Genomic DNA, 24,173 nt, shown 5'->3' with positions numbered 1-24,173 from the left:
ATGCTAAACTTCTCGTTAACCTGCCAAATGCCAAACCATGCATTAACCACCAACGCTGTCTTTGAAAATGTTTGGAAAAGGTTTTGGGAGGTTCATACTCCAACCTGTGGGAGTTTGAGCTTGGCAGCGTGTCTTGTCCTGGCCTGGGACTGCTGAGAGAGCGAGATGTTGTGGTGGAAGTCTGGGAGATGGGGGGGGGGGATTAGAGGGTGTCTGAATGTGAGGCGCTGCACCTGCTTCCAGCGTCGTCCTATTGCAAAAGACACTTACTCTCACACAGATTCATAAAGTGACTGCTGGGACACATCTGTTAGCCTCAATAGACAAAGGACCTCCCTACCTCCTCTCAGCCCAGTCTGCTGGATCGCTCCCATTTTAAGCTCTGATGCTGCTTTGGCCGCGTTGGGCCTCTGCCGTTGCGCCACAACGCAGACCAAACCGCACATTGAGAATACCTCACTGCCTCCATCGCATGACTAACCTTTGGGAGATTTCTAAGAAAGCTGATTTATTTATACTTTCGAGAGCGATTTACAATTAGATGCATTAGATTACTCATATGAACTTTGAAAAGCGGATTTGGAAGCACACAATTAGTGCACAAATGCTCCTTCATGCTCACTTTGTCCTGTTTTTCCTCCTCTCTGCACATGTAAGTAATTACTTTTGTCAAGTAAAAACTTTTCAGCTCTTTTTTTACAAATCGAAGGTTCCCTCTAGCCAAAGAGGGCCTGAAGGTTTTTTTTCACAATAACACCTATGCACACATAGACGTTTCAGGTGCAACTGAATGATTTTTACTTAAAAGTTAAAAAACAAACCTGACTTTGTGACGATCTGTAAAACCACGTGTTGGATAGCAGCAGGTGACACAAGTGAAATTGTGCAGATATTCTTGTTCAACCTGGACACAGTTACACTTTTCACAGTGCACTTGGTGAACTTTTTCCAGAGGTTTTATCTGCTAATTCTCTGAAGGACGGACAGATTGCGGGTAAATAAAAAAAAATAATAATAAAAAAGGCCTCATCTGGCTTCGCTTAACTTTACAACTGTATTGATTTAATAAAACGTGTCAGCTCTCACCTGTGCATGTCAAGGCCAGTCGTCCTCTGAAGCACAGTTCTGCAGACAGATGACTTCCCCTCTGGCTACTGAGCAGCACCTCCAACACACTCAGACATACAGAACACAGAGTCACACACAGAAACACGCTCAATGCAGAACAGCACGGGGGTGATGTGTCCACAGGCTGAACTTATGAAGGCAGTCGCCCCAGGAAGCTCTGCTGGGGAAATAAACTATCTGGACACTCCCGAGTTCAATTTATTCACATCAGCAGAGTTATTCACTAAGCAAACAACGAGGGTTCTATATAACCCTGCTTGATAGTCTCTTTGTGGCTCTTTTGTTCGGGATTACAACCAGATTTTCAGATTTTATCCACCACCTCTCTAAATACACAACTTCAGTGTGAACTACTCTGTTTCACGCAGCCCTCCATCCTCCTCCTCGTGCTGCGCTCTGCCCAGCGCTTCAGAAAGTCTGAGGTTTATGAATTGACAACAAATAAGAAGCTGCAAATTGTACTGATTGGAAGCAGAAATAAATTAAAAGTGTCTGACTTGTGAGAAGGGCCTCAATGAGCCTGAGTCACAGGAGGCAAATCTTCACAATAAGATTTTATAGCACATTTCTAGTTTAAAAAAAAATAAAAAGTTTTTACATAGTTTTAAATTTTAAAGCCATACACACAGATATAAAGTAAGTGCAAGTAACTATACTACAATTAGGAAGGTTGGTGCAGTACAATGCTCTAAGCTCTGTGTGTGCAAACTCAGGTTGTTAAATTTGGTGCTTTGCAGAATTCGCTCCTCGTTGAAATCCCTCCCTACCGGAACCAAAGACTCTCCACACCTGTCCGTGTGAACTTCTACGTGTGCAACGGCAAGAGGAAAAGAAGCCAATATCAGCGCTTCACCTACGTCCCTACAAGCGGTAAACGTCTCCTTCTCTTACCTTTAACAGTAACTCACTGTGTGTGAGCAGCTAACAGAACTTTCTGTGATCAGATGCTGAAGCACGGAGAACAGAGACACTGCTAACCCTGTTTATTAGACGTACAGTTGTCACGTCAATTTGTGGCTCATTCTTGCCTATTCTGCCTTTCTTTTACTGGCTTGTCAGCACTTCAGCCTTTTTTTTTTTTTTTGCCTTTCATATCCCAGACTAATTAAAAACACTTTAAGCAGCATTTTACATCTGACAAAGAGAACAAACAGTTTGCATTCCCCGTTGTCTGGCGGTTTGTTAGGGAGGAACAAAGCGGCACTTTTATTCCTCCATTGTAAAAAAAGAATCCATAAAATCTGTTCTTTTCCATACCTGTAGCTGCATGAAGGCTGCAGTGACTGGACACACCAGGGTGGGGAAAGGGGCATGGGAAAAGCATGTTATTTGAATAGAGAACCTGTTGCCAAGCTAAATATAAACACTGACCCACCAACTGAAATGTAAAAACCACTGCTAATTGCGCTGCGGGCTTGGAGTGAAAATCCAGTGGGTGGTTCAAAGCTGTCATTCAGGGGAATTGGCCTGGCCCTGAACGTGGGCGACGGAGTGCCCCCGTTGTGAAAGTGGAGCATTGTCCTCGGGATGCAGAGACTGTAAGGGAGGGGACAGACTGTGGGACAGCTAGTCTGGTCGGTGTTTCATATGAAGCAGCATTAAGGGAACGAGCCAGCTGGGTGAACAATAGGATCTGCCAGTCTTCAAGAAAAGTCAGGAAAAGTTTAGAACACGTGGGTGGAATAAAATGAACAGCTTAATTTCTCAAAACAGTTTTTAAAGTCATCGAACTAGGTTTTTTTTTTTTTTTTTTTTTTTTTTTTTGTAGCAGCAGCAGGTGTGACAACAGCTTGTACAAAAAAAACAACAGATTTATTTTTGGTACGTGCAGCACACACGGCTGACTTTCACACTCCGGAAACCCAGGGGCAAGCTCTCTTTTGTGGCAAGTCAAACATTGCTCTCATGCAAACATGCACTACTCTTCTCCTGCTCTCTGAGCTCGTGCATCTGCTATCCTACACAGGCAGACAGACGCGCTTCCTCCAAACATGCCTAAAATAGGGGTGCGTGTGCTATTTTAGTTCCTGTGGTTGGTGTTAGCATCTCTTTGCCGTTCCTCTTTTACAGTTGTTGACAGTGGAGGCTTCAGTAAGGCATGACGCGTCCTACTTTCACTCTTTTTAGCCTAATTAGCCCCCCCCCCCCTTTTTTTTTTAAGCCTGACACACCCTGTGAGACCAAACTGCAATTCTAGGAGAGCTCCTTGTGCAAGCTGAACCATGAAAAAAATGCAAATAAACAGTGAGCATCAGTAAAATATAAGAATAGCAGAAGGGAGAAGAAATCATTTAGTTTTGGTTATAAGCACCAAATGTGCCATCTGATAATAAAAAATGGCTTCACCACACAGAAAGTACCAAGTAGATCCAGTTTAGCAATGAGGCTCAGGGTCAGAGCCGTGCTGTCATTTGTTTGTAACTGGGTTGAAACATCTGTTATATAAGATTGATGTCGTGTCAGGATCCGCAGCGGACTGATGGCCCACATTACTGAGCTTGGTGGCCAACATGTTCTGTGCTGGAATCCGGACGAGCGGCCAACTCTACAGTCCTGCCTCATTTGAAGTCAGCATCGTTCCTTGCTTACATGATCACCACAATCCACAAGCACCCCAAAGTCTCCATTTTGTCTTTTTTCTTCACTTTTCCTGTCCACTTCGATTTTTTTTTCTCTTTGTCTTAGTAATTTGTTTTAAATTACTGAACCCTGAATGCAGCTGAACATGTTTCATATCGCAAATTTAGTGGGTATTAGCACCAGAGCAGTATCCAAAGAAAATAGGCCTTTTATTATAGAGGCAGCTGGATGTTTCTCGTGTTGATGAGTCATCCCTTTTTTTTCTTTTTTTTCTTTTTTTTTTAGTTTTGTGAATATTTTCAGCAGGGTGGGAGAGCTCCAGCCCAGAAACAGAGACTCATTGATGAGAGTGTTTGTTTGGCAGCGGGTATCCTAGCCACAAACCCACTCACTCACTCACATTTCAGGAAGGTTGGAATATGTATTTACTCATTTGGCTTTTCCTTCTTCTTCTTTCAGTTCCGACAATAAAGACAGAGCCACATGATGACTACGATGGCCCTCTTATGTGCACAGAGCATGGGCCCACCCTATCCTTGCACCCTAAGTCGTACTTCCCACCGCAGGTCATGACCCCAATGATGACCTCCGACCTCAGGCCGTGCGTTGTCAGTGGGTCTTACTCTGTCAGTCAGCAGAGATTGGCAGCCAAACCTTCCTCACTGCCCTCCTCTTCCTCCCCCAGCACCAGCCCCAAACTTCATGACCTGTCACCGTCACCCTTCTCCAAGTGCCTCCCTGCTGGAGCAGCCGTCACTCTCCAGGGCCCCCAGTCCCCAATCCCTCACGTCTCTATCATCCAGGAGACTCCCGGGCGCTACCAGCCATCCAGCCTCTACCCCCCGAGCAGCTCCTCCTCTTCCCCCACCTCGCAGCCCTCCACCCCGACTGACGCTGCCTTCTCCCCCACCCATTGCATGACACCAGCCCAACCAGTCAGCGGCAGCGGCAGCCCGGTGGCCCAGCAGCACCCCAAAGTGCTAGAAAGAGGGCGATCGTCCCTGCAGGAGGACAGTAGTCCCCCGACGGTGCCTATCAGCATTAAACAAGAACCACAGGAGCTGGACCAGATGTACCTTGATGACGGTGAGTAAAAAAATGTTTCACAAAATCATTTTGAGTTTTCTAATCCAGCACAAACAGGCATCAACAGCACAGCATCTCCTCAGCATCTGTTATTTAAAGGAAGAGGTCACAGAATTTGTTGGCGAGTTCGATGACAAGGGTGGTACCAGATGTTTTACAGTGGGGCTATATGCTGGACTGTTTCTGTAAAATTCCTCTCTAAAGTAGGTGTTTGCTCTTTGTAGTTTACTTAGTTGTCTGTATTGTGAAACAGTGCTGTTACACTTTGAGTCAGTCACAGGCCTCTGTAGGAGGAGTGGATTGTAGTGGGAGGGAGGAATCTTGCCACAGTGTTTATCACAGCTCTTACTTTACTTTACTAAACAGGCTGTAAAAAAAAAAAAAATCCATCGCTTTTTTAAATACCACTTTTCAAATTATTTCACTTTTGCTGTGCTTTCATCGCTGCCAACTTTCTTTGTCGTCTAAAATTTGTGGCAGCTGGATCAAAGGAGCTTGGTGGCGTAGCTTTTGATATATTTGGCCCTAAACCCTGAATGAGACAAGGCTTAAAAAAAAAAAACTCCCTGATAAAATAAATGCAGTGTTTTGGGGACTTTTTTTTGTGTCACACTTGAACACAAACTTTTATGATCTCACTTCTCTCGCCCACTGAGGTTTGGGAGCTGCACTGATTGGAAATGAATTGGATAAATGATCTTTATTGGGGCAAGAAGAAACACTGCCTGACTTTGTGTAAGTCCCAAGGAGTTAAGGACAGCAGTAGATCTAGAAACACTAACTAGCAGCTATCAGCAGACAGAGCAGCGAGGCTTTGATCTGTCACCAGAGCCCCTTCTGGGTCGTCTGGCTGACTTTCCTGATGACGGTGAATGAGACGCTTTTTGTTGGGCCTCAGACTGCAGGACTCAGACTGTTCCCATGCCACTTCCTCTGAAAGGTCTGGCCAGATGCATTAGCACTCGTTAGTTACCCTGTCTGCAGGGATGTTTGGCTGCAGCTACAGCTTGAGATTTGATTTGTAATTACGTTGCAGCGTGTGCCGCAATTTCCATTGTCTCTTGATAATTTCAAGGTTCAAACCAGGTGTGGTGGAGCTCAAAAGTGTTTAAGGACGTCGCCGTAGACATAATGGGTGTTTCAGAGACGCTGGATCCCCAGTTACACTTTTTTTCACTGGGAAATTAAAGGAAATTTACTAAACACTCCAGACCTAATGTGGCTTCTCACTTCATTAAAACCTTTGGCAAAGCTGGATTCAACTTTTTGCTTTATGGTGTCACTCAGGTGTGGTGCAGTTTCTTGTCGGCCCAATAAAACTCAGACAAGCACATCTCCGACTTTTTAAGTGTTAAGCTACTGATTGTCACAAATACTACAAATGAATGACTTAAATATGTGACTGTTTAAGCATTTAATGGCAAAAGTAAAGTTAACTTCTAAATAGCAGTGATAGACGTGTTTTCGCTCTCCCACCCCAACCTTTTGGTTGCCTGTCTGTAATCAGAGCTGATATCTTTTTCTCTGTTTGTACAGCCCTCTCATATTCATCAGGTTCCCCCCTTTAAACATTTTATCACACTGTCCCCCGAGAGGTTTCAAACATGTCTGCTCATGGAAAGTCTGAACCAGGCTGTTTGGCCTCGAGCTGCAGCTATAGGCTGCAGGGTGCTAAATATGTGGGGGGTGGAGGTCGGCCACGCTGCCATAAAACTTGCTGACTGGTGAAGTTTTGCATGCTTCCAGTTGGCTTCCGATGAGGCTTCCAAAACCATAGGTTATACAGCACAGCACAGTAGTGTGTCAAAGACTTTTGTCTGTGGTGAGGTAACACGAGCGAAACATGTGCATTTTGAAGCCAGATCTGAGCCAAATAGCGTTATGAAATGCTTTTTATAGCCTGTTGTGGCCTTGTTAGATGTCAGAGCAGCGCAATTGATGACTTGACACACACACACACACATTCATGGGAAAAGTATTTGAGACAAAATTGTGAGTTGTCTGACTTTGAAACAGCAGAACTCACTCACTTTCTTACACAAATATTATTTCTTATCAGTTTGTATGATCAGAATATATCACATTTCACATGGAGTTAAACTGTCAGCTTTTATTTTTATTCATTTGTGCTTGGTAAATTACCTTTGGAGGAAATATGTCACAGATTTATCTCATATTCATCGACATCCACATCTGCTATGTATTACTTGTTGCCATTTACAGTTATTGATGGATTGCATCAGAACAGAAATAATAAAAAAAGAAATATGAGTATAAAGCAATAAAACAGCCTCACAGTAAAAATGCAGTCTGGCTTAAAAAGTCACATTTTGTGCAGACTACTGTAATTGGCCTTGTTTTACTCATATTCAGTGTGTTTCGGGGTTAAACCTCCTTTGTTTCTAATATTTTGTCAAACTTGTTGAAATGTATAGAGGAACATAAGCACGAGACACATGTCACGGTATAATTCAATACAGCAGCAGCCAAATTTGCAGCCTGACAAAAAAAGCACTCACAGCACTAAACACAGCTGAGACTTATGGGAACGTCATTGCCATTATTTCGTACAATATTAGTCACGTTCAAATTTGACCATAGTTCTAATTTTCTAATGCTTATGAATGTCTGTGTTCCCTTGAACAGTTGAAACATTTCAGTCAGGATTAGACAGACAACAATAATGGTAAATTACACAAAGGTAATTTTTAATTTTCTGGTTGCCTCGTCTTTTTCTTTGTGGTAATATTTTGCTGAGGTTTTCCTCCTTTTCTATTATTCCCCCCCACACACTTTTTTTGTAAACTTTGTAAACTTTCCTAAATGCTCTTTTGCCCAAAAGGCTGCAGACATTTTCCTTTGTAAATGACACCTGGGATTGAAAAAAGAAACTGGCGAAGGCTGTGGTGAACTAGAAAACCGCTCTGTGGGACTGACTTGCAGTAACCCAGTAGGAGCCTCATAATATGGCCAAGAACATCTTGTGGCTTGTGGCCTGGACTTGACGTGGCACTAAACTGATTTTTTGGTGTTTTCTGTCCCCACCCCCCACCCTCAAGGATCTTGCTCCATGTTCCCTCAGCGGATTTTCTTCAGATCATTCACAGGATTTGTTGATTTTCCTGCTGCTTGATCACTTCCTTTGTGTTGTTACAGGCCGGATCGAGTTAAAGAGTTTCAGCCCTTAATGAGGCAAACGGTGTTGCCGCCGCTGCTAATTGTTTTGGAAATCCTTGTTTGTTGGGGGTTTCCTGGTTGGTGTCTCGGACTGTATCAGTCAGCTCCAGCTGCTGTGGACCTCCATGAAACAGGAAGCCAGTTCCTGGATATCTGCCGATAAAACTCCACGTCCCTGCTCTTAAATAACTGTAGTTAGTCAGACACACAGGATACTAGTGTTTAATTAATAACTATGCTCTCAGGACAGTCAAACTTTGTACTTGAAGTATTTAGGATAGAATAATACTGTTAATATATACATTACACATAACATAGTGTTTGTCCCGAACGTTCTGTTCTCTGCTGGATTTAATCTCCACTTCACTCCAAACTAAAAACACCAGATGAAAAAACCATCTCATGTAGAGGCTGATCACATGATCTTCCTCGGTAGGTAGAGTTGGACCCGCTGTCATGAAACGCAGCAAAGCTTAGCGTTGGATCCCAAAGCTTGGGAGTAGATTCTAGGGGAAGGAAGTCTGTTTGCTTGTAGATATATGTTTTCCCTTAGCTTCATCTGAACCTGACCCTGTTCATTACCTGTACTTCCAACTCCTCACCTTTTGTGGGCGTAAGTGTGAGCTGAGGTTCACATTTCCCTCCTGACCTCGTTAACACCCACATTTCTCACGTGTTTGTCACCAGTCTTACCATCAGTTTTCCTGCTTTTTCTCTGCTTTATTTCTCAGTTTAAAAACACGAATGACAAACCCTGAAAGAAAAGTACAAATGTTAATCTCTTTCTGCTGATGAAGACGAAGTGATACGATACAAACAGCTCCTCCACAGGCCTCGTTGTGAGGATTCACAACTGCCTTTGAAATAGATTTTCAATAAATAATGTTTTTCACGTGTTTCACGTATGAAGCATTTTGCCCAGATCTAGAAATGCATAATGTTTTCCTGAATTCAAAAAGAAAACCAATCTCTGCGACTAAATTAGTTGTTGTTGGCATGTTTGGAGCATCTTTCTCACCACAAGAGCTTACATGACACAGATGTCGCACTGGTGCTGGGCCTATTTGTAGGACTTTGTTGTAAACACATTTTAGAGATCAATAGATTGACTTTTTTTCCTTTTTCAATTAGCTCACCCATATCAAATGTGACGGCACAATGAAAAGTGGGCCATGGCAACGGACACACGTAAACAGTAAATGTTGTGGCTTCAGTCCGGCAAAAAATAGACTTCTACTATAGTTTTTTTATAAAAAAAAAAATAGCAAGGATCCAACACAATCCTTGCTATTCTTCTGTTTTATCATTCACTTATTACTCTGCTACATATGGACCATGGAGTTGTGGAAGTAAAAATATCTTAATGCCATAATTCATCTGTACTTTTGATTGCAACTGGACAGGCGATGACATGATGTGGAGGTCTCACAACGTCTTGATGTCCTAAATTTACAGCCATCGTCCTGGCTCGAAGTGCGCATTGAGAAGCCCGCGTAATAATGTCCCCCTGAGGTCTGAACTCAAATATTATATCCATCCACCTCCAGATGCAGGCAAGGTCAAAGCCAGATCAAATAGAGAGAAGCGGAGGTGAGTCAGTTCAGTCTGGACCGGGAAGAAAACACATGGCAACACAATGACAGACTGTAAGAGGGTGGAGATGAGGTCTGGCTGTTTATTTCTTCAGGTTCAAGTATGTGTTCTGGTAATATTGGTCATACTCTCACATTCACATGGCTGGTTGCTGTCCTTATGCGGTATGTTAGAAAGTGTCTTGCCTTACATAAGCAAAAAAAAAAAAATGAATCTGTCTACTTTTACCATGACTAAAAGAGAGCAGCTGCTCCTTTCTGATGAAGCTGAAGTGAAAATCTGTGCACTTTGTGTCTCATTCAGGATTCAAGATTTCATTGTTTCCACTGGAAAGGCTATAAGCTACTGCACATTAATGAGTCTTAATCTTAATGAGTCTGTTATCCATTGTACTGCACAGTCCTTTATAGCCCAGCTTTTATTGTAACGTGTGTTGCGTGATCACATTTGCATATGTATTATTAACGTCGGCATCTCAACGTGGGGAGTGTTGTGAAGACTTTGAGGAAGAGTTTGAAAAAAAGAAAAAACCCAGGAGTTTACTCCGATGTTTGGAAATACTTCTGCAACAAATCAGATGTGAATCAAACATCTGTGATTTGCAAACTGTGTCAGAAACTTGAACCAACAATTGGTGGAAACACATTGAGTGTGTTCCACCACAGCAAACACAAACAGCAGCAATAGAAGGAACAGATCATGGCAGATGTTAGAGCAGCAACAGAACCAAACTCTTTTAGTTCAAAAGGCTGTTAGGGAAAAATGCTGTCTCACGGCTAGAAGGTCGCAGGTTTCCATCCCCAGCTGTCTGTGGCCCTTCTGTGTGGAGTTTGCATGTTTCCCTGTGCTTACGTGGGTTTCCTCCGGGCCCTCCGGTGTTTTCCCACAGTCCAAAGACAGGCATGTTAGGTTAAAGGGTGACTATAAATTGCCTGTAGGTGTAAATCTGAGTGTGAATGGTTGTCTGTCTGTGTATGTCTCTCTGTGTTAGCCCTGGGATACACTGGAGACCTTTGCAGGGTGGACCCTGCCTGTCACCCTATGAAATCTGAGATAGGCTCCTGTGGCCCTGCACAGGATAAGAATGGACTTGAACTATACAGTAGGCATTGTCTTGTGGTGCATAATCAAAAAGGTAAACTTGACATAGAACAGTTAGAGTTAATTGATTTATGTAATTATAATTTCTTTAATTATTTCTGTAGCCTAATAAATGTCAGATAATAACTTTTAAAAACATCTGTTCCAACTTCTCAAAGATTCCTTCTTTTTTACTTTAAGACATTTAACCACATATTGAACAACAGCCCGCAAAAAAAGTTGAGTTCCTATATTATAAAAGGGATGAAACCAAAAAAAGAATCCGTCACATGACTTAGTCTGGAGGACTTTTTTCAAACGATGTCATCTGGAGGAGTTCTGGAAGAGCAGGTAAACCTCGATAGTATGAGCAACCAAATGTGGAAGTTATTTAGAGCACATGAATACAAATGCCACTGCTGCCTTGGCGACTGTCCTCCACGCTGCCAAGTTCATCACAAACCCATATTGCTGTGAATCACACCCTGTCCTCACACTGCAGTCGCATAATAGGATCATTGTGTTCATGTGGTTCTAGTGAGACACACAAGAGAGCGCAGCAGTGCGGTTGTTATCAAGCCTGTCAAGATCTCTTTTTCTGCTTTTATTAATAGCAGTCAGCAACCCGTCAAACACAGTACGTCCATGTCCAGACTCCATGAAAGCTGTGCAGTGGTTCTATTGTAACAACTCCAGTCAGAATTCCGGGCGGGCGGCCGCCAGCCGCTATAAACTTAAGTCTTGTATCCTTAACTAGTGCTATTTTAAGCTCGTCCTCAGTTATTTTCACCTCTGTGTTAAGTTTATGTTTTGTTTTTTCTACCATGGCACCGTATTGAACCAACAACCCAGATATTTTTGTTCATTCAATTGTTGCACGTACACCCAGTCATCTATTTTTTTTTTTTTTTTTTTTTTGTGGTATTTCTGGTAGGAAGTGGCTGTGCCAGTTCTGGGTCACTGAAGGAAAGGCTCTCTGCTGATGAAAATAAATGTTAAAAAAAAAAACCCTCCTTCCATTGTGTGGAGGGGAATGTCAGGTTTCCATGCTGTTTTTCCTGCGTCAGTCAGAGGGAATTCCTCCCTCGGCCCACTGGCTCGGATTCTGGAGGACAGCTCCAAGGGTGTTCCCCTTCCCCTCTCACATTTCTCATCATTGTGAGATCCATGAGAGGGGGCCAAACCTGAACCCTGAGTCTGATTAAAAACTGAGATGCTGATTAAAGCGGGAGGAACTGTGGAGACTCTTCAAAGTAAAAAATGAGTTCACAGATAAAAGCTGAGGAAATATGAACTTTCTCAATCCCCTTTGGTGATGCAAAAAAAAAATGACTGATTGGTCCTTTTCTCTGTTATCAGTACATTGGTATCTATATCTAGCTTTAGTCAGGCTGCTCAGTTGCTCTTGGATCGTGTCCCTTCTGTCAGCCAAAGCACTCGGCTGATAAAAACAGATAAACAAGTGCACCTGCATCCTTTAGAGACAGCAGGAGGTTGCATCATCTCTCTTGATAAAAAAGGGTCTGGGGACCTCAGATATAAAGTGATTCTATTAGGTAAGCTCAGAGGAAATAACAGGTCCTATAGAGCTCTGAGAATTTTTATTCACCCATAGTGGAAAATGACTTAAAAACAAATCTTAAAGCTGCTCTACTACACATTTTAGTAACAACAAAAACCGACATCTTGATGCAATCTGAAACAGCACATGACAAAAGCAGTGAATAATCACTCGACAGTTTTTTTTTTTTTAAACCCACTTGTGTATTTTAGTTCACTCTCACCACTCTTATCAGTGTTGTTTCAAGGTGCAGCAGGCAGCTGCTTTTGGCCAAGAAATGTCAGACTAACCCACAGTGCTCTGCCTGTCCACCACCAAATAGCTAAATCACAGTTAGCGACCGGCTGGTGAACAAAATGTGCGAATGCATGGCTGCAAATGTTAATGTTGTGTACATCAGCCATGTGCTAACATATCAGCCAATGTAGTTATTTTTAAAAAATCAATTCATGCAGAATTAAGCATGCGTGTGTGTGTGTACTGCTTACTGATGATGTTATCTGGTCATTTGTGGCTTTGTTTCCTACATTTTTATTGACACAACAGTTTAAGAACTGACTGTCATCAAATTTGGATTTAAATGTTTATACAACCTCAATTCAAAAAAAAGTTGGGACGATTTGCAAATCTCATCAACCAGTATTTTATTCACAATAGAACATAAACAACATGTCAGATGTTGAAACTGAGACATTTTACCAATTCATGGAAAATATTAGCTTATTTTGAATTTGATGGCTGCAACACATCTTAAAAAGTTGGAACAGGGGCAACAAAAGGCTGGTCAGCAACATGACTGGGTATAAAAGAAGCATTTCAGAGAGGCGGAGCAGAGGGGCAGAGTCTAAACTGCGTCTAAAAACAAACAAAACCATTTCAGAAAAATGTTCCTCAACATAAAATCGTAAAGACTGTGAAGGTCCCAGCGTCTACAGTATATAATATCATCAGAAAATTCAGAGATCCAGGAGTAATGTCAGGGCACAAGGGACAAAGTCAAAGGTCAAAACTGGATCCACAGGATCTTTGGGCCCTCAAGCAGCTCTGCATTGAAAACAAGTATGATTCTCTACCGTACATCGCTGCACGGGCTCGGCACTTTCAGAAATCACTGTCTGTGAGCCCAGTTCACTGTGCAATCCACAAATGTCTGTTGAAGCTGTGTTGATGGTGACTGACACACTGACTCTTCTTTTCTCTCTTTCATCTTACAGTCAATGAGATCATCAGGAACGATCTGTCAAGCATCTCCGTCCACAGCCATGCATAGTTTCCCGTCACCTAAAACAAACTGACAAAACTAAAAGAAGGGAAACCAAACCAAACTGACTCCGTGGTTTGCGTGCTTGGACTATAGCGTGCAAGATGCAGCAGAAGGAAAAGCATTGTGTAAATGTAAATGCATTGACCAGGGTTCAGATGACCAGGGTTCAATCTGTGCCTTGTTTTTTCATATGTAATGCCTTTATGCCAAAGTTATCCAAGGAATAAACCACGGCCGACGATTTTTAACACATCTAGTGATGTAGCAACCAAACCTGCCACCCCCGACCTGACAAAGTGTGCTTTTAGAGGACCAAGAATTGTTTGACATGTCTTTTTTGCTGCAGTTTGTAAATGATTCAGTGCCTATGAATTATTGTGTAATTTGTATATACAGTATGTGTATTGCTTCATTTTGCATATCGGGCCTTAAAACGAGACAGTGGAAAAGAGAAGTGCCTTTTGACTGGAAATGAAAAAGAAGTGGCTCGAGCTTGGCTTTGCAAGTTCAGCTTCAAATTTTGAAATGAAAGGCTTTTTTTTTTAACGCTACAAAATGTCATTTTGCTCAGCAGAGCAAACTAGCAAAGCAATGTCTGTTATACAGGTATGTTTTTTTTTTTAAACATGGCAGACCGGACCACACCAGGTTTCAACAGCAAAATATCTGAGTACATTGAATCGAGGAAGAGAGTGATCAGATCATCCAAATCTTTAAAACCATCTGTGGTGCACAGGGGTCAGCTGGATCAACCGGAGTTTTAACATTTTATTCATACCAGGAAAGATTTCTTATTTCAGAAGTTGCATAGTTTTGCTTAAATTTATATTCAGTTAAGAAGTGTGTATGGACATTTGTTAGAACAGATGCAGAAAACTGAATGCATTGTCTGTATTCAGAACCAACAGTGAGCACTTAACTACAATTAATACCACCGGTTTAGTGGTTATTTTATTAAAGTCAAACAACAGAAAAAATTTTTCATGTGATATGTCGCCCAAACCTCAAACTATGTTCTTGTGCCTTTATGCACCTGTACAGTGTGAAAAAACATTCACGTGGTCTCGGGATATTGGGTCGATTCGTGTCCTTTTTTTAAATTAAAATAAAATGGACCGCACACAGTCTTTAAAAATACCATTCAGTTTGTTGGCTACGGTAAAATTAGTTGGACTTTTATCAAAGAAACTAATCATCTCAGCTTTTAAAAAGCTTGACTTTTATTACTCCCTGGAAGTATACAACGTGCAGGTAAGCATGAGTCTCTCAACGGAATGTAAACAACCAGCGTTGGAACTGTCTCTAATCCAAAGAATACGTCAAAACAGTGAACAGCAATACGAATATATAAATTCTTAAACATTTTGTTTTTGTATTTCTATATTTATTCTCCAAGCATGTTCTCTGTTTATCCATGTTTATCATACAGCTTCTCTTACATGGTTACCCACATACTGTGGTTTATGTACTTATACTGTAAGTGCTTTTTGTTTGGTCTCAGTTTTGTATGTATTTATGAGTCTTAATCCATGTGTCTGAAGGGCATGAGTGAAGCCATACTGACGTGTTTACCGAAGAGATTCTTGTTAGTCTGCAACTCATAATTCCGCTTTATGATACGTTTCGTGTATTTGTCAATAAATAAGTCCTCATCTCTTTATGTCTGTGAGCTTCTTCTTGATATATAATGTTTCATTAGAAGGTAGACAGTATGAGACCTTTAGATTAGAACAATAAGGACATCAGGGATTAGAAATGAACTATAACATGTCTAAACACCCCGTCCTTGTCCTCAAATAAACAATCTGAACTGTGCTGGATATTTATGAGAATAAATTATAATAAAAGTACACCGTGAAATCCAAACAGCAGAGGGCAGTTTGTAAGCTGAAAGGTTGTAAAACTGAAGACAACATTGATGTTTACTGATGTAGGATGAGGAATGATTTGCTTTTGATGGTTGTCTCTAAATGGCTCGGTCCTGTATTTAAGTCCACTCAATTATATTCCTGTTGCTGTATAAATAGGGTTTAAAGACTCTTGACCAACCAGCTTGATTTTTTTGCATGTTAGAGTCTCGAGTTTGTTTTGCACAGTTAAAACCATGCAAATTGAATGGGATCATGTGTGTACTGTGCAGGAAAGAGCGAGAAACCCGCATGATTCCAGGCCAAATACTCAAATAATGTGAATAATAATAACTCTTTCAAAAGGTCAAACACTTAAAAGGCAATTTAATCAAAGAAACACTCAAGAGACCAGCCTTTGAAAACAGAAATTACATTTCTTGCATTTTGCTTCTGTGAAAGTTCTGTGAAAAAAAGTCTACTTTCACAAGAATTGGTTGTTTTTGGAAGCATTAAACTGCCACATGCAAGTCCTTTTGAATCTGCTGGAGGACAAGAACAAAAAAAAACAGAAATCAATCCCACATCCAATAAGTCCGAAACATTCACCAACCTACTCTGAGCTCACACATTCATTGAAGATCCACAGTAGGTAAGTATTTGAACAGCGACACAATTTTCCTCATTATAGCTTGTTATGTTGCCACAGTGCATTTGAAATGAAACAGTCAAGATGTGCCTGAATAAAACTATCTGACTCAGCTGACCTGAATCCAGCTGAGCATGAATTTCACTTGCTTAGGGCAAAATGCCCCAAGAACTATCAGGAAGTGAAGACAGCTGCAGTAAAGCTCTGGCAGAGCATCACCGGAGGGAGAAACACTGCATCTTGTAAAGTCTACGGGCTCCAGGCTCCAGACAGTCAGCGACTGCAAAGCAATTGCAACCAAGTATTAAAACTGACATTTGAATGTAATAAAGTTTGTCTAAATATTTTCATGCACCTGAAATTTAGGGTTGGAATTATAAAACCAACAAAACATGGTCTATCTAAGATTTAGGACCAAAGCCTTTGAGTTCCTCTGCTTCAACTACATGACTGACACAGAGAGAATCTGTCCTTTACTGTTTTATTGTTTCACAAGCCTTTTTAAAAAATCTAATATCAGCATTGGAGCCGTGCGGATGTAAGTTACTGTGGTGCACACTGACACCCAGTGGTCTGTGTAATTGCCAGCAGATGCACTGAGTCATCAGCAGTGACACATTGACAAATTAGTGTTTTTTTTACTTTTTATTCCTGGTTGTGTTCCTCTGCTGTTATAGAAACAAGTACGTATTTGACACCCAGTTTGTGGGCTTTGCTCGGCTGCTTTACGCCTGTTAGGAAAAGCAGGTGTCATTTTCTACCCAGTCGATGAATCATCCAGCTGACAACACTTTGGTGACATCCAAGCGACAGCTGACATCAGCAGGTAAGCGATGAGTTCAAGTTATTTTACTATTTTCTAACTGACAGTTTCAAATCAATTACTTTAGAACAAAAGCCTTAATATAAAGAATCTGTTATCTTGCTAAATATCTGTTAAGTGTGTGTTCCTGTAAATGAGCTCTTTACTTTCTCAAAACAAAGAAATCTGTGCCGTGAAAGTCAAACTTTTATAATAATATAATAAATTTGATGATTTATTGACAATAAATATTTTTTTTTATTTGGTTTAACCTCAAGATACTCGTATATGCATTATATGTTTGTGAAAGATTTAATTGATATTGCATTTGTGTCTCCCATTTTCAGAAAAGGGTGTCAATCACTGTGCAAAGTGCAAATAAAAAAAAGATGATTTGTAAATCATCTGAAACCTCGCAATTGTAAAAGGCACAAAGACACAAAATATTGAAAGTGATATTTTAATTGTTTTTTTAAAAAAAATATTTTCTCATTTTAAATTTGCTTCCAGCAACACATCTTAGAAATGTTGAGACAACAATAAAAGACTGGAAAAGCTGTGTATTCTCTAAAATAAATGGATCTTATGAGGTGCACTGGTCACAGGTCAGTATGCTGACTGAGCATAAACAGAGCAGCTGAGTAATCCTGCCCTCATGCTGCAGGATGCGGAAAAGTTTATCACTCTGTGAAAAAAATGTGTGTCAGAACAAAATTTCTCAGTGTAAATCATAGTTCGTTGCTGCTATAACTCTACCCTTTAAAGAAACAACAACATATAAACCAGATCCAGAAACACCAGCACCTTCTCTGAGCCTGAGCGCATGTAAATTAGGTTAAGATGAGGTGAAAACCATCCTGTGGTCAAAATTAAAAATTGTAAATTGTTGCATCTACTATGCTATAGAGGAGGCCGACCGTCTGACCTGCACCCTTGGTGATGTGAGGGGGCAGCATGGGGGGGCTTCCTATCCTGCCATCTAGACAATGTCTTTTCACAAACAGCCGTGACTATTTCAACAATGCGATGACAAACCACAGCACGACTCTGTAAGAAAAGACTTCAGGTGCTAAACCGGCCTCCCTGCAGTCCAGACCTGTCATCGGTCTTAAACATTTGGATAATTATGATGCACAAAATATGACAAACTGGCCCCGAACTGTTAAACTGTTCAACCAAGAGGTGATGCAACACAATGGTAAATGTGTCCAACTGTGTCCCAAATGTTCCTTGCATCAAATTCAACATTTCTGTTTTAACGTTCAATACGTTGTCTTTGTATCATTTACAACTAAACCTAGGTTTCAAATCTCAACTTTCCTGAAAATGTAAAACATTTTAGGATAGAATAAAGTAAAATGTACAGAAAATCCTACATTAATAAATAAGAATATGATCAAATTACACTGTTAAACAGTTGCAGATGTGTAGGATTTATACAAAATATGTGTTAAAATAAATCTTACAATTTCTTTCTGTTATTTGAATGAGACATACAGTTCTATATTTCTACTTAAAGATCAAACTAGTATTAAAACTTAATCAGCTGCTTCTCTTCAATTATTATTTGATTTGCATTCAGCTCTGAACCACAGTCTGGTAAGATGGCACATTTCCCCAATAATGGCACAAACTACTCCAGCAAAATTGGAAGCTGTGATTTTGGACGGAGCCAAATTGCGTCTCTTGCACTGATCGACATCATTACCTTTCTCATCGGACAACCAGTGATCACCAGACTGCTGTGGATCACCTTCACATCCAAGAAGGAAAAAGATATCCTAAACTGTAATTTGGCTGTTTTCCATAACTTCCAGTACTGGATGTCTATTTTGCATTTAGTTGCCCTGTTTGTGCTGAAACCGATCCAGATGCAAGTCCTAAAGTTTTTGGTGGTGTACGCAGGACTTGGAGGGCCAATGAATTTGTGTTTCATCTGCATGCAGCGATACTTTGCTGTGATTCACCCCATGTCTTACCCTCTGCTGAAGAAGTACAGGTGCAGGGAGGTGTGGGCTGTGGCGGTGTGGATCATTGCTGTGCCCACTGCATTTGCAAGCACTTTTGGTGGAAACGAAATGGCCTCATTTAGAGAGGACATGATAAACACAGTGTCATTTACTGTGATGGTGTTCATGACTGTAGTGATCGCACGCGTCAGCATCAAAGTTGCAATGACGCTGACCAAGTCCGGCCCCGAGGGAAACAAGCTGAGTTCTGGCAAGAGGAGAGCCTTCACAACTGTCTGTGCTACTGCAGTCACCACTTTGTGTTTTTACGTCCCGGTGGCTTTGCTGCAGAAGTTCAGGACGATGGATAACTACATATATGAGTGTGTAATTACACCAGTGTGTATACTGTTGTTGTCTGTGGCGGGTGTTGTGCATCCGGTGAGTTACCTCTACATCCAAGGGAATCCATCTGCATGAAAGGAGTCATAAAAAAGATTTTCTCACACGAGTCGAGCAAACTTTTAGAATTAGAGAACACGTCTGTTCAGTAGTAATAACGGAAAATAGAAATGTGGGATTCAATATGTCAGAGCAAATTTTCGACTGGGAAATAATAACAATTAATGGCATGTTAACGAACGATCATTGAGAACAATCATTGCTTCCTCTCTGCCTCTGTGGAAAATATAGAAAATGTGATGGTGCACCCACTGAAAATCTGATAAAATCATATGAAAATTTTATGCAAAAATTGTGATGACTTCATATTTAGAGAACACTAGAGTTGATGCAATGTTTATTTTACGCTGTCTGTCTGCCGTGATGGAAATATGGAAATAATGTTTTATTTGTATGTTGTATATTTTAGAAAACCACAAATTATACAGGCAGAAAAAGTCACTGGCAGCTAGCTGAGCTATGTGCAACACGCCCATAACTGTGTGCACAATACTTTTTTCGTAGGAAAATGTTTCATCTAACTTTGTAGCAGGCTTGGAAACATGTGACTTCCCCCGCAGAGCTCTGACTCCAACCCCATCTACCACCGTGGGGCTGAATGGGATTCACTAAAATCTACTCTGGTGTAGCTGAGAGAAAATCCCCACAGTCAAGCTCCAAAAGTTAGTGGAATGTCTCCTCAGCAGAATGGAGGATGTTTACGCAGTACTTTATTGTAAATACTGTTCAAGAGTCGTGTGTCCACATACTTTTGACCATACACAGCTAAACATTTCAACTCACAGGGGGGGGGGGGGGGGGGCGTGTTGTTTAGCCCCTGTACACCTACATATGGTTTTCTGATTACACCTTGGACAGATGGTGTCACAAAGCAAAATATTATGTGAATACTATGCAGTATGTACTTTCTGTCAAATCTGTGCAGGTTACAAAGAAACAGGATGTTCCTTTAGTTATAAGGTATTTAGAGTGTAATATACAGTACATCTCATAGTGTAAACAACAGAATAAAAACTATTTAGTATTACAGAATTATATACTACAAACAATTCCTTTTTTGGAAGTTGTAACTAGGATTCTCTCAATATACTAGTTAAAGGTGTGTTTGATGTTGTTACTCTGAATAGGACAGAACATTTAGACCAGTGCAATACAAACAGAAGATACGAGTTGACAAAGAAGACAAGTCTGAGACAGCAAATGTGCTTCCATATTTTGGAATGACTTCACTTTCTAATTTTCTTTTAGCACTTTGTCCTAAACATATACTTGTGAATTTGTAAATGTTCACCCTGCTAATTTGAAATTTCACATTCATTTGTGATTTTGACAAGTAAATAAATCACGTGAGGAAAAAAAACCCATTGAATTTTCTCCTCCCATTTCTTTCCTCATATCAGTTTTACTACTTCCAGTCTTTTCTTTAAGGCTTTATAATTTAAGGACACTTTGTGTTGCACGGGTCTCCTGACGAGAAGTAGCTGTACACGCTGACCACTGGAAACATGGTCACGGCTCCCAGGAGGGAGCCGATCTGCACCACAGCTCCACACCACACGAGGGCACTGTGGCCCTCATCACGCAGGATCACACCGATTATCACCTTCACATAGGACAGAGTGAGAATAAAGATGATCCAGGCCAACACCTGTGGAGCAGAGACAGGTGAGTCAGAATGTGTTCCAGTAACAATTATTAATATTCGGACAAAATAATGTTGCACTCACAATGATGGCACCACCTGATGTGTCATTAACCAGCAGTGGACAAGGACTCAGCACTGCCATGCCCATTATATAAGCCCCAATGCCACTGCCAACCACCGTGAGAGCTCCCATCAACAGCAGGGATCTGTGACATGATGAAGATGAATATTTTTAGTGGCCACTTTAGGACAGGATCGGTTTTTGTTTACATGTGGAAACTTGTACACATTTCACTGTAAAGCTAGTAAGTTGTGACTCCACAAACGTAGCCTGCTTTAATGTCTTGAAGCAGCTAGTGTGTGTATGGCTCAATAAAGATCTACTGAGGAGTTTGGGATGAAGATAGATTTAATGTATTTAAAGACTGAGATTATTTATCCTACATATATCCCATAGTGCTCTGCACACGCATAAGCTGTTTCCTGGAGGGGTTTTCCCTTATCTGATCTGTGCAGATTGGAAAGCTCACTGAGGAAGTTTGCCTGAAGACTGTTTGTGTTACATTTGTACATTTTATTTCTGTAATCTAAAGAAGTGCATTTTTAATCATAGTGCATCTTATAATGTAAAATTTTAATTAAATCCAGAGTAAAGAAAAGCTTCATAAAAATAAGATTGATTCATCCACATTTTCTAAAATTCTTTCCTTTTTTGATTCTTCTTATATGGTGTTATAAGAACACCATATAATGCAAACTGAAGGGTCTGATGATTGAAGGGTGTATTAAACCGTATTCCCTGTATTGTTTCAGGTACTGAACACCGATTCAAGAAACTCACCTTATAGGGAGGAACATGGCGATGAAGCAGGCCAGAGGGTTGGACACAGCAGCCATGGTGGCCGATAAGTGATAGGCGTTGTTCCCGTAGGGCATGCATGAGTAGGACTGCACTGAGGGAAGCACCGCGTTGGACAGGGCGTTAACCCAGGCCAGAATCACAAAGATGTAAAACACCTGCAACCAGCTGTAAGTGCCAGTGCCAAAACTGCTTCTGCGCTTCTGGTTTGTAGGTCTGCAGGAATCGATCATGGGCTTCTCCTCGACCCACTTCCTGTTTCTGTGAGATTTCTCTTTCACCCCATTGGCGTATTCACCGTTGGGATGCTCCCTTGCCACTGCTGGGTGATAGTTCAAGAGCAGGAACGCCACAAGGCAGAGCAGCATCATGGCACTCAGGAAGAAGAAAAACACCTCAGCTGAGAAGTTTGCTTGCTGATACTGAGCCTGGAGGTCAAAGGTTGACGAGCTATTTACAGTGTGGTTTAAAGGCTGTGTACTGTTAATGCACTGAACCACCCCAACGCCTTGGATCAGAGCCACTAGAGCAGGCAGAAGACCACTCAAACCCTCTCCAATGTAGTAGGTGGTGAGATACTGAGGCCTGAGGCGCATTGTAAAGGGCAGGAAAGTAACGGAGGAGGTGCAGTCAACAGCAGCGAGGAAGAAAGTTAAGACGAGGAGGGCTACGCTGTGAGGAGCACCAGCCACTACAACTGTCTCCTTCCAGAAGAAGCCCAGTAAGAAAGTCGCCACAGCACCCAGGCTGACGATCACATATATGACAGCTGTCTCATTCAGGGCACCGGGTCGGAAGCGATGCATCAGGGTGACAACCAGAGGCCCGATATTAGCCATTTGGATGATGACAGAGAGGTATGCAGGCAGGTACCAGCCCTCTGGGATGTGAGGGACAATCAGAGGCAACTCCACGAACAGGCCATTGATGGACACCCAGGAGCCCATCCCAAAGAGACACGCCAACAGGTGGGTGAGAAGTGACATGTTGGAGATGGGTTTCCTCTAGAGACAGACAAAAATCACACATTTATGAGTAAAAGTTGGACAAGAACAACTCATTTTGCTAATGTCTGATATCTTTAAACTCGGAACCACCGTCGCTTTCCTCCTTTCAACACTCGATCATGATTGCTCATCCTTAGATATTAAATGTGTGCAGATCGAATTATGAATGCTGGGTTTAAACTAATACAATGTCCTCTGAGCCGGCACAACACAAATTGGATTGTGTTCGTTTGGCTTTTCCTTAACTGTTAATGTGAGTAGATTATACAAGTCACAGGATTAAGTGCATCAACAGCAAAGAGTGACAAACAATGACAGTGGGTAAAACAACAGATAAGCCAACAGAGGTTTTTCTACACCAAAACGTTGATGGTGGACTCAACAGATTAATGTGTTACTATTAGGGAGCATCCTCTGCCAACACTGCCTAAAGGTGCAGTGACATTTGGTTAATGTTTGCTTTTTTTAAGATATTGTCCTGTGCTAATTTTCTCGTCTGCTGGCTGTATAATGTTTTATTTTGTGTAGATTGAAGGCTGCACTCCATGTAAACTGCCACATTTCTACTTATTTCATGTGATCACAGGCAGAGTGTAAGTTAAAAGCAGCTTGAAAACATCAGCACCTACTGTACTGGGGACGGTTCATGCCCTCAAAAACATCTGACCAGCGCATTGTTTATTGAAAGAGAAACCGCCTGCTGCGCACACTTTGATCAATGGCAAAATGAGAAAAATAATTCTCGGAAATTCATGCAGTGTGTTAGAAGTTCGCCTTCAAAGTAAAATGTTCGCTCATAAAAAGAAGCACGTAGGCTATCTGCCACATCTGGGAATCGCCCTGAAAAGCTGAGCTGTAATCCAACACAGTGGATGTGGATATTCAGCTTATGAAGATTCTATTATTTTTATTGTTATAAATTCACCAAACGCATTGACATGTTTAGAAGAACAGCTCTGTACACATGGAAAAAAATAACCTTAGGTCAGCATTTTTCCACCTTTTAACACAAAAACATGAAAAAACATTTTTTTACGTCAATATATTTAGAAAGATGACACAATGCATCCCTGTGGATACTCACATGCTGCTCGGTGGAGGGTTGCAGTTTTCTGTAGAGAGTAAAAAAGCCAAAGTCCAGTAAACTGTGTGTGCAGCAAAGGATTAAACCCTCCTTGGGGTGAGTGGGTGTGGGAGATTGTAGCCAACCATGAAAGATTTTGGTTTACTGATCATTGTGTTAACCTTAAATACCTACGCAGTCGTTTATAAGGATCACATGTTGGGATTTGCAGTCATCTCAATCCCCGGTTTCTTTGCCTTGAAGCCGTTTCTGAAGTGAGATGCATCTGAGAGCCTCTAGAATTCATTCATTCTGCTTAAGGGGATCATGGGAGCAGAGGTGAAGCTGAGTGTTTACACAGTTCATTAGCTAATTTTGGATTGAGGCAATTTTTAGACCAAAAACAAAACAAAAAGGTCGA

At 41.3% G+C, this 24,173-nt stretch overlaps 2 protein-coding genes across 2 annotated transcripts in view; one reads left to right on the top strand and one right to left on the bottom strand.

Annotated features, from left to right (window-relative positions):
- nfatc1 (nuclear factor of activated T cells 1) overlaps positions 1 to 15,129 on the top strand; it is a 36,891-nt gene extending 21,762 nt beyond the window's left edge. The window contains exons 8-10 of the mRNA XM_067493423.1: positions 1,866 to 1,998; positions 4,168 to 4,794; positions 13,420 to 15,129. Of these exons, the coding sequence (XP_067349524.1) occupies positions 1,866 to 1,998; positions 4,168 to 4,794; positions 13,420 to 13,475 (816 nt within the window). The 3' untranslated portion in view covers positions 13,476 to 15,129. The remainder of the gene's footprint in view (positions 1 to 1,865; positions 1,999 to 4,167; positions 4,795 to 13,419) is intronic.
- A 4,696-nt stretch (positions 15,130 to 19,825) lies between these two features.
- Positions 19,826 to 24,003, bottom strand: slc52a3-2a (solute carrier family 52 member 3-2a). The gene is made up of 4 exons (XM_067493295.1): positions 23,774 to 24,003; positions 21,665 to 22,686; positions 20,906 to 21,029; positions 19,826 to 20,826 (listed from the first exon to the last, which is right to left on the bottom strand). The coding sequence occupies exons 2-4, from the start codon at positions 22,666 to 22,668 to the stop codon at positions 20,617 to 20,619; spliced, it is 1,338 nt and encodes a 445-aa protein (XP_067349396.1). The 5' UTR covers positions 22,669 to 22,686; positions 23,774 to 24,003; the 3' UTR covers positions 19,826 to 20,616.
- Positions 24,004 to 24,173: the final 170 nt, after the last annotated feature.

Source organism: Channa argus, chromosome 1, assembly GCF_033026475.1.
Source record: "Channa argus isolate prfri chromosome 1, Channa argus male v1.0, whole genome shotgun sequence".
NCBI lineage: Eukaryota > Metazoa > Chordata > Actinopteri > Anabantiformes > Channidae > Channa > Channa argus.
The sequence above is the reverse complement of the archived record's forward strand: the minus strand, read 5'-3'. Positions and strand labels throughout refer to the sequence as shown.

Coding starts and splice junctions, on each gene's coding strand:
- slc52a3-2a (XM_067493295.1), bottom strand. CDS start 22,668: ATGTCACTTCTCACCCACCTGTTGGCGTGTCTCTTTGGGATGGGCTCC. Junction 21,030..21,664: donor GCCATGTTCCTCCCTATAAG/GTGAGTTTCTTG, acceptor ATCATGTCACAG/ATCCCTGCTGTTGATGGGAG. Junction 20,827..20,905: donor CATCAGGTGGTGCCATCATT/GTGAGTGCAACA, acceptor TCTGCTCCACAG/GTGTTGGCCTGGATCATCTT.